The sequence below is a fragment of the Callorhinus ursinus genome, unplaced genomic scaffold, assembly GCF_003265705.2.
Source record: "Callorhinus ursinus isolate GAN/ISIS: 27379988/994484 unplaced genomic scaffold, GSC_fseal_2.0 scaffold4, whole genome shotgun sequence".
Lineage (NCBI taxonomy): Eukaryota > Metazoa > Chordata > Mammalia > Carnivora > Otariidae > Callorhinus > Callorhinus ursinus.
The window spans coordinates 132,772,354-132,783,575 of NW_027397066.1; the positions used below are offsets into that span (position 1 = coordinate 132,772,354).

An 11,222-nucleotide genomic window follows, 5' to 3' on the forward strand; every position below is an offset into this window, starting at 1 on the left:
TATGCAGGGCCAAAAAAGACTGACCAAAGGGAAATCATGAATGTGAACGATCACAACTGTGACTAGAAACATGCTAAAATCAGCTTGTTTTTTTGCTTCCTTAAGAAAGTACTTATTAACATGTACTTATTAACAACTGAAACTGAAAGTTTCTCCTCAGATCAAATACTCAAAACTCAAAAAATACCAAAATACTGAAATAATGGGAATTTGAATGCACTGTCTACACTCACCCTACAATAACATACTATAATCAAGTTTATTGTGACTTATTTATTGTGTCAAAAATTATTCATAAATATGGATAGGTATTTATCTAATTTGTTTGTACTACTTGAATTTTGACATATTAAAAGGAAAACTCTTCAGTGAATCATGGAACACTACATCAGAAACTAATGATGTGGAATCAGGAGCAAGATGGCGGAGGAGTAGGAGACCTGGATTTCGTCTGGTCTCAGGAATTCAGCTGAATGGGGATCAAACCATTCTGAACACCTACGAACTCAACAGGAGATCGAAGAAAAGAATAACAACAACACTCTGAACAGAGAAGCGACCACTTACTGGAAGGTAGGACGTGCGGAGAAGTGAATCCGAGGCGATATTCGGGAGGATAGACGGCGGGGGAGGGGGCCTCCATCGGCCGCTTCTGGCAAGTGATAGAGCCGCGGAGCACAAAATCGGAACTTTTAGAAGTCGGCTCCGCTGAGGGACGTCGCTCCAGTGGCTAAGCAGGAGGTGGAACCCTCGCAGGACAGTGTGGTCTCAGGACCCTCGGGGTCACAGAAAGACCGGGGGTGCCTGAGTGCAGCAGAGCTCCCAGGTATCGGAGCGGGGAAGGCGGCTGCAGAGACGGAGCCGAGGCGCGGGCTCTCAGCTTGGGGTTGCCATAAACTGTGATCCGAGGCACAGTCGGGCCACTACTCCTCCAGCAGGGACCCAACAAGCAGCAGAGCGGGGGAGACTCCCCTTCCTCCCCGGGGAGAGTGCCGCGGGAGCGCACCTCAGGGATCTGCTGGGTTTGGAGACTCCACACCGAGTCAGGTGCCAGAGATAGAAACACTCGGTCACAGGCCGGGTGAGCATGGAGTGCAGCCGGAGACCAGGGGGACAGGAGTGAATGACTGCTTTTCTCTGGGGTGCATTGAGGAGCGGGGCCCCAAGTTCTTGGCTCCTCTGGGCGGAGATTGGGAGGCCACCATTTTCACTCTCATCCTCCAAAGCTGTACCGAGAGCTTGCAGGGAACAAAAGCTCCTGAGAGGGGGCGCCTGGGTGGCTCAGTCGGTTAAGCGTCTGCCTTCGGCTCAGATCATGATCCCGGAGTGCCGGGATCGAGCCCCGCATCGGGCTCCCTGCTCCGCGGAGAGCCTGCTTCTCCCTCTCCCACTCCCCCTGCTTGTGTTCCCTCTCTCGCTGTGTTTCTCTCTGTCAAATAAATAAATAAAATCTTTAAAAAAAAAAAAAGCTCCTGAGAGCAAACGCGAGCAGCTTGCTTAGCCCCTTCCGCCTCCGGCAAAGACATTTGGGAACCACGGCAACAGGCCCCTCCCCCAGAAGATCAGCACGAACAGCCAGCCAGACCAAGTTTACCAATCAAGGAGAACGGGAGAACTCCAGCGCTAGGGGAATAATGCACATAGAATTCAGGGCTTTTTGGCTCTCTGCTCCTCCCCGTTCGACAGACAGCCGCGAATTCTGGTGCAGTGCCAGCCGCGTCCCTGAGACACAATGGTGAAGGTCGGAGTGAACGGATTTGGCCGTATTGGGCTCCTGGTCACCAGGGCTGCTTTTAACTCTGGCAAAGTAGATATTGTCGCCATCAATGATCCTTTCATTGACCTCAACTACATGGTCTACATGTTCCAGTATGATTCCACCCATGGCAAATTCCACGGTACAGTCAAGGCTGAGAACGGGAAGCTTGTCATCAATGGAAAGTCCATCTCCATCTTCCAGGAGCGAGATCCCGCCAACATCAAGTGGGGTGATGCTGGTGCTGAGTATGTTGTGGAGTCCACTGGGGTCTTCACCACCATGGAGAAGGCTGGGGCCCACTTGAAGGGCGGGGCCAAGAGGGTCATCATCTCTGCTCCCTCTGCCGACGCCCCCATGTTCGTGATGGGTGTGAACCACGAGAAGTATGACAACTCCCTCAAGATTGTCAGCAATGCCTCCTGCACCACCAACTGCTTGGCTCCTCTGGCCAAGGTCATCCATGACAACTTCGGCATCGTGGAGGGACTCATGACCACCGTCCATGCCATCACTGCCACCCAGAAGACCGTGGACGGTCCCTCTGGGAAGCTGTGGCGCGACGGCCGAGGGGCTGCCCAGAACATCATCCCTGCTTCCACTGGTGCTGCCAAGGCTGTGGGCAAGGTCATCCCTGAGCTGAACGGGAAGCTCACTGGCATGGCCTTCCGTGTCCCCACCCCCAACGTGTCTGTCGTGGATCTGACCTGCCGCCTGGAGAAAGCTGCCAAATATGACGACATCAAGAAGGTGGTGAAGCAGGCGTCAGAGGGCCCCCTCAAGGGCATCCTGGGGTACACTGAGGACCAGGTCGTCTCCTGCGACTTCAACAGTGACACCCACTCCTCCACCTTCGATGCCGGGGCTGGCATTGCTCTCAACGACCACTTTGTCAAGCTCATTTCCTGGTATGACAATGAATTCGGCTACAGCAACCGGGTGGTGGACCTTATGGTCCACATGGCCTCCAAGGAGTAAGAGCCCCTTGGACCACCAGCCCCAGCGAGAGCAAGAGGAAGAGAGAGGCCCTCAGCTGCTGGGGAGTCCCTGCCCCAACTTACCCTGCAAAACACTGAGAATCTCCCGACCTCCACCGTTTCCATCCTAGACCCCCTGAAGAAGGGGAGGGGCTTGGGGAGCCCTACCTTGTCATGTACCATCAATAAAGTATACTGTACCCAGCCAAAAAAAAAAAAAAAAAAGAATTCAGGGCTTTTTTTACCATGATTCATTAGTTTTTCAAAGTTGTGTATGGCTTTGTTCTAGTCTCCTGCCTGATCACATTCTCTCCCCCCTTTTTTTAAATCTTCTTCTTTGTTTTTTCAAACAACTTTTTATCTTATCAATTCCTTTTATAAAATCTTTTATAATTTTCATCTTTACAGTCATCTTCCATCCCTTCATTGTATCAACCCTTATTTTGTACATATATAGTCTTTCTTTCTTTACAATTTTAGGAGGAACTTTCTTCTAAAAGACCAAAATACACCCAAAATCTAGTGTGTGGCACTGATCTAAGTACCAGCCTGATCATATTTGATCATATTCTGTTTTTTTTTGTTTTGTTTTGTTCTGTTTTTGTTTGTTATTATCTTTTTCTTTTTTTTCCTCTTTCTTTCTTTCCCTTTCTTTGCCCCTGTTTTCAGGTCTTTTCTGATTTGTTTAGAGTATATTTGCTGGAGACATTGTTAACCTGTTAGCATTTTGTTCTCTCATTCATCTATTCTCCTCTGGACAAAATGACAAGACAAAAAAAAAAAAAAACACCTCAGCAAAAGGAACAAGAAGTAGTGCCGTCTGCCAGGGACCTACTCAATACGGACATTAGTACGAGTTGGACCTAGAGTTCAGAATCATGATTTTAAAGATACTAACTGGGGTTGAAAAAGCATGGAAGTTATTAGAGACACCCTTCCTGGAGAAATAAAAGAACTAAAATCTAACCAAATTGAAATCAAAAAGGCTATTAAAGAGGTGCAATCAAAAATGGGGGCACTAACTGCTAGGATAAATGAGGCAGAAGACAGAATCAGCGACATAGAAGACCAAACGATGGAAAATAAAGAAGGTGAGAAAAACAGAGATAAACAACTACTGGGTCACGAGGGCAGAATTCGAGAGATAAGCGATAAATAAGAGGAAACAACATTAGAATAATTGTGATCCCAGAGGAAGAAGAAAAAGAGAGAGGGGCAGAAGGTATAAGGGAGCAAATTATAGCAGAGAACTTCCCTAATGTGGGGAAGGAAACAGGCATCAAAATCCAGGAGGCACAGAGAACCCCTCTGAAAATCAATAAAAATAGGTCAACACCCCGACATCTAATAGTAAAACTTACGAGTCTCAGAGACAAAGAGAAAATCCTGAAAGCAGCTCGGGAGAAGAGATATATAACCTACAATGGTAGAAACATTAGATTGACAACAGACCTATCCACAGAGACCTGGCAGGCCAGAAAGGACTGGCATGATATCTTCAGAGCACTAAACGAGAAAAATATGCAGCCAAGAATACTATATCCAGCTAGGGTGTCATTGAAAATAGAAGGAGAGATAAAAAGCTTCCAGGAAAAACAAAAACTAAAGGAATTTGCAAACAGGAAACCAGCCCTCCAAGAAATATTGAAAGAGGTCCTCTAAGCAAAGAGAGAGCCTAAAAGCAGCATAGACCAGAAAGGACCACAGACAATAAACAGTCACAGTCACCTTATAGGCAATACAATGGCACTAAATTCATATCTTTCAATAGTTACCCTGAATGTATATGGGCTAAATGCCCCAATCAAAAGACACAGGCTATCAGATTGGATTAGAAAACAAGACCCATCGATATGCTGTCTGCAAGAGTCTCATTTTAGACCCAAAGACACCCCCACATTGAAAGAGAAGGGGTGGGAAACCAGTTACCATGCTAATGGTAACCAAAGGAAAGCTGGGGTGGCAATCCTTATATCAGACGAATTAGATTTTGAAACAAAGACTGTAATAAGAGATGAGGAAGGACACTATATCCTACTTAAAGGGTCTATCCAACAAGAAGATCTAACAATTGTAAATACCTATGCCCCTAACATGGGAGCAGCCAATTATATAAGGCAATTAATAACAAAAGCAAAGAAACACATTGACAACAATACAATAATAGTGGGGGACTTTAACACCCCCCTGACTGACATGGACAGATCATCTAAGCAAAAGATCAACAGGGAAATAAAGACTTAAATGACACACTGGACCAAATGGACTTCACAGACATATTCAGAACATTCCATCCCAAAGCAACGGAATACACATTCTTCTCTAGTGCCCATGGAACATTCTCCAGAATTGATCACATCCTAGGTCACAATCAGGTCTCAACCACTACCAAAAGATTGGAATATTCCCTGCATATTTTAAGACCACAATGCTTTGAAAATAGTACTCAAGCACAAGAGGAAAATCAGAAAGAACTCAAATACATGGAAGCTAAAGAGCATCCTACTAAAGAATGAATGGGTCAGCCAGGAAATTAAAGAAGAATTTTAAAAAATACATGGAAACCAGTGAAAATGAAAACACAACTGTTCAAAATCTTTGGGATACAGCAAAGGCAGTCCTAAGAGGAAAGTATATAGCAATACAACCCTTTCTCAAGAAACAAGAAGGGTCTCAAATACACAACCTAACCCTATACCTAAAGGAGCTAGAGAAAAAACAACAAATAAAGCCTAAACCCAGCAGGAGAAGAGAAATAATAAAGATCAGAGCAGAAATCAATGAAATAGAAATGAAAGAACAGCAGAACATATCAACGAAACTAGGAGCTGCTTCTTTGGAAGAATTAACAAGATTGGTAAACCCCTGGCCAGACTTATCCAAAAGAAAAGAGAAATGACCCAAATCAACAAAATCATGAATGAAAGAGGAGAGATCACAACCAACGCCAAAGAAATACAAACAATTCTAAGAACATATTATGAGCAACTCTATGTCAGCAAATTAGATAACCTGGAAGAAATGGATGCATTCCTAGAAATGTATCAACCACCAAAATTGAACCAGGAAGAAATAGAAAACTTGAAAAGACCTATAACCACTAAGGAAATTGAAGCAGTCATCAAAAATCTCCCAACAAACAAAAGCCCAGGGCCAGATGGCTTCCCAGAGGAATTTTACCAAACATTTAAAGAAGAATTAATACCTATTCTCCTGAAACTGTTCCAAAAAATAGGAATGGAAGGAAAACTACCAAACTCATTTTATGAGGCCAGCATTACCTTGATCCCCAAACCAGACAAAGATCCCATCAAAAAGGAGAATTACAGACTAAACCCTTGATGAACACGGATGCAAAAATTCTCACCAAAATACTAGCCAATAGGATCCAACAGTACATTAAAAGGATTATCCACCATGGCCCAGTGGGAATTATCCCCTGGGCTGCAAGGTTGGTTGAACATCCGCAAATCAATCAACGTGATACAATACATTAACAAAAGAAAGAACAAGAATCATATGATCCTCTCAATAGATGCAGAAAAAGCATTAGACAAAGTACAGCATCCTTTCTTGATCAAAACTCTTCAGAGTAGAGGGATAGAGGGTACACACCTCAATAACATAAAAGCCATCTATGAAAAACCTATAGCAAATATCATTCTCAATCGGGAAAAGCTCTCAGCTTTTCCCCTAAGGTCAGGAACATGGCAGGGATGTCCACTATCACCACTGCTATTCAACATAGTATTAGAAGTCCTAGCCACAGCAATCAGACAACAAAAAGAAATCAAAGACATCCAAATCGGCAAAGAAGAAATCAAACTCTCACTCTTTGCAGATGATATGATACTGTATGTGGAAAACCCAAAAGACTCCACCCCAAAACTGCTAGAACTCATACAGGAATTCAGTAAAATGGCAGGATATAAAATCAATGTACAGAAATCAATGGCATTCCTATACACCAACAACAAGACAGAAGAGAGACAAATTAAGGAGTCGATCCCATTTCCAATTGCACCCAAAAACATGAGATACCTAGGACTAAATCTAACCAAAGAGGCAAAGGATCTGTACTCAGAAAACTATAAAATACTCATGAAAGAAATTGAGGAAGACACAAAGAAATGGAAAAACCTTCCATGCTCATGGATTGGAAGAACAAACATTGTGAAGATGTCAATGCTACCTAGAGCAATCTACACATTCAATGCAATCCCTATCAAAATACCATCCACTCTTTTCAAAGAAATGGAACAAATAATCCTAAAATTTGTATGGAACCAGAAGAGACCCCGAATAGCCAGAGGAATCTTGAAAAAGAAAAACAAAGCTGGCGGCATCACAATTCCGGACTTCTATTACAAAGCTGTCATCATCAAGACAGTATGGTACTGGCACAAAAACAGAGCCATAGATCATTGGAACAGAATAGAGAGCCCAGAAATGGACCCTCAACTCTATGGTCAACTAATCTTTAACAAAGCAGGAAAGAATGTCCAATGGAAAAAAGACAGTCTCTTCAACAAATGGTGTTGGTAGAATTGGACAGCCACATGCAGAAGAATGAAACTGGAACATTTCCTTACACCACACACAAAAATAGACTCCAAATGGTTGAAAGACCTAAACGTGAGACAGGAGTCCATCAAAATCCTAAAGGAGAACACAGGCAGCAACCTATCCAACCTCAGCCGCAGCAACTTCTTCCTAGAAACATCACCAAAGGCAAGGGAAGCGAGGGCAAAAATGAACTATTGGGATTTCATCAAGATAAAAAGCTTTTGCACAGCAAAAGGAACAGTCCACAAAACCAAAAGACAACTGACATAAATGGGAGAAAATATTTGCAAATGACATATCAGATAAAGGGCTAGTATCCAAAATCTATAAAGAACTAATCAAACTCACCCCCAAAGAACAAATAATCCAATCCAGAAATGGGCAGACAACATGAACAGACATTTTTCCAAAGAAGACATCCAAATGGCCAACAGACACATGAAAAAGTGCTCAACATCGCCCGCATCAGGGAAATCCAAATCAAAATCTCAGTGAGATACCACCTCACACAAGTCAGAATGGCTAAAATTAATAAGTCAGGAAATGACAGATGTTGGTGGGGATGCGGAGAGAGGGGAACCCTCCTACACTGTTGGTGGGAATGCAAGCTGGTGCAACCACTCTGGAAAACAGTATGGCGGTTCCTCAAACAGTTGAAATTAGAGCTACCATTCGATCCAGCAATTGCACTACTGGGTATTTACCACAAAGATACAAATGTAGGGACCTGAAGGGGTACGTGCACCCCAATGTTTATAGCAGCAATGTCCACAATAGTCAAACTGTGGAAAGAGCCAAGATGTCCACCGACAGATGAATGGATAAAGAAGAAGTGGTATATATACACAATGGAATATTATGCAGCCATCAAAAGGAATGAGATCTTGCCATTTGCAAGGATGTGGATGGAATTGGAGGGTGTTACGCTGAGTGAAATAAGTCAATCAGAGAAAGACATGTATCATATGACCTCACTGATATGAGGAATTCTTAATCTCAGGAAACAAACTGAGGGTTGCTGGAGTGGTGGGGGTGTGGGAGGGATGGGGTGGCTGGGTGATAGACATTGGGGAGGGTATGTGCTATGGTGAGTGCTGTGAAGTGTGTAAGACTGTTGAATCACCGATCGGTACCTCTGAAACAAATAATGCAATATATGTTTGAAAAAAAGAAAAAGAAGAAGATAGCAGGAGGTGAAGAATGAAGTGGAGTAAATGGAGGGGAGATGAACCATGAGAGACGATGGCCTCTGAAAAACAAACTGAGGGTTCTAGAGGGGAGGGGGTCGGGGGAGGGGTTAGCCTGGTGATGGATATTAAAGAGGGCACATTCTGCATGGAGCACTGGGTGTTATGCACAAACAATGAATCATGGAACACTACATCAAAAACGAATGATGTAATGTATGGTGATTAACATAACAATAAAAAAGAAAAAAAAGAAAAAACGAATGATGTAATGTATGGTGATTAACATAACATAATAAAAATAAATAAATAAAACCAAACTCTGGGGAAAGAAAATTGGAAAACTCTTTTTAGACATTGTTTTAATGGGTAATCTCAGGAAGTAATTATGGTTATTTATCTTTATCTCTATAAAGATATAATTTCCATTTTTTATATATACTAAGATTCATATGCATCTGTGTACACATGTAAGTGTATATATGTATACATATAGCATGTGTGTGTGTATGCATGTGTATCCAGAAGAAACTGCCTGTTGTCAAAAGAAAAATAAAAAATCAATGACCCAGAAGGAAAAGACACTGGGAAGTAGCATCATGTAACCCCTAAGTTTGAAATGTTGGAATCAAATAGAATTTGGTTCAATTCCAGCTTTGCATTTTGCTAATAGGTGCCTTGAGGATGTCTCCTAGCCTGAATTTCATTTGACTCTTATGTTTACTGGGAATAATAATATGTGCCTCCCAGGGCTGTTGTGAGGACTCAATTAATTAATGCATATAAAACTGTTTTATATTCCCTTTTATCTTCAATCTTTCCTCAAGTTTCCTTTTTTTCATAAAGTTTTTATATCTTTTCATTTCTATGAGGTGAGAATTCTGTACTCAACACCCACACAGATAAATGCACCATAAATGTGTGGAAATAGTCCAGAAGGAAGCATTCAAAGCTGTCTTTTTAATTACCTTTCAAAGGGCCATCTCGACAGCAGGGTGTGCATAGGTAAGGGAGGAGTGCAAAGGGTTGGTTCAGAGGTGAGTTTGTATTGTACCCTGCATATGTGATTTTATTCTAAAAAAAAAAAAAGCATGCATTCATATATTATTTGCACAATTTCAGATGAGTTAACATTTGGGGCAAAAATAAGATTGACTTAAAAAATAATACATTATATGTGGGGCGCCTGGGTGGCTCAGTTGGTTAAGCGACTGCCTTCGGCTCAGGTCATGATCCTGGAGTCCCGGGATCGAGTCCCACATTGGGCTTCCTGCTCAGCAGGGAGTCTGCTTCTCCCTCTGACCCTCTTCCCTCTCGTGCTTTCTATCTCTCCTCTCTCTCTCTGAAATAAATAAATAAAATCTTAAAAAAAAATAATACATTATATGTTAAAAAAAAAAGAAGATAGTAGGAGGGGAAGAATGAAGGGGGGGAAATTGGAGGGGGAGACGAACCATGAGAGACTATGAACTCTGAGAAACAAACTGAGGGTTCTAGAGGGGAGGGGGTTGGGGGGAGGGGGTTGGGGGGAGGGGTTAGACTGGTGATGGGTAATAAAGAGGGCACGTTCTGCGTGAAGCACTGGGTGTTCTACGCAAACAATGAATCATGGAACACTACATCAAAAACTAATGATGTAATGCATGGTGATTAACATAATAATAAAAAAAATTACTTAAACTATCTTTTAAACAAATTGTACAGGGAAAAGTGTCACTAACAGAAAAATATTCTTCATAATTTTTTTCAAATTGGGTATAGCATTCTGTTTTGTTTCTCTGATATATATATCATTATATATATATCATGCATATTATATATATCAATATATATCAATATATATTTATTATATGCACACACATGCACACACATATATATGCCATCTTCTTATTCAGTCATTAAGATGATTGGGTGGAAGGAGAAAAACCACTCGTAGTTGCAGTGATCCTTCTGTGGTGGATGAGATTTGAGTTAATGCGGTGAGGGGTCTTTTTAGGGAGTGTGGTTAATACAGGACAGGTTGGGCAGATGAAAAGACCACCAGAGGAGAGTGATGTGTGTAACAGTAATAGTTTAGCAAGGCTAAAGCATACTATGTATGTTAAGGAATGTTGAGCTCTAAGGTTTAAAATGTGGTTTGTAACTAAATTGTATAATAATCACCATACATTACGTCATTATATGCAAACAGTGAATCATGGAACACTACATCAAAAACTAATGATGTAATGTATGGTGATTAACATAACGTAACTAAATTGTATGAGAATTCTTTTCAGAAACATGTTTTTAAGTATATGGTTATTAAGTATATAATTTAATAGAATGCTATGCTGGAAGTTAAGAACAAGCTAATTTAGTAATGGTGTTCAATCAGTGGCTCTATCATTTTGCTCAAAATTAGACGCTTACATTTACTCTCCAAATTGATGCTTTAGCAAAGCCCTGAATTAAGACATTACTTAGTGTCATGGCTTGAATCATTTACTATAACTTTTCCTCACATTTTGACGTTTGCTTATTATACTCTTATCTTAAAGATTTGGAGACATTGAAGAGATTGTAGAGATTTATCAATTTCAGATCATTAATTTTATATATAAGGGAAATGGATTTAAAAGAGAGAAAATAAACTCAAAATAACAGAGCTAATTAATAAAAGAGGCTACAAAACAACAAACAGGTCTCTAGAGTTCCAGTTTAGCACTCTCTTCTGCATGGATATTAGGGGGAAAA

The 11,222-nt window shown here is 41.6% G+C and overlaps 1 protein-coding gene across 1 annotated transcript; it reads left to right on the forward strand.

Moving 5' to 3' along the window:
- Positions 1–1,717: 1,717 nt before the first annotated feature.
- LOC112826176 (glyceraldehyde-3-phosphate dehydrogenase-like) lies at positions 1,718–2,824 on the forward strand. Its single transcript, XM_025874373.2, has one exon. It carries the CDS (start codon positions 1,733–1,735, stop codon positions 2,732–2,734), a length of 1,002 nt encoding a protein of 333 aa, XP_025730158.2. The 5' UTR covers positions 1,718–1,732; the 3' UTR covers positions 2,735–2,824.
- Positions 2,825–11,222: the final 8,398 nt, after the last annotated feature.

Bases quoted from the DNA above. Each gene is read 5' to 3' on its own strand.
- LOC112826176 (XM_025874373.2), top strand. From the start codon at position 1,733: ATGGTGAAGGTCGGAGTGAACGGATTTGGCCGTATTGGGCTCCTGGTC.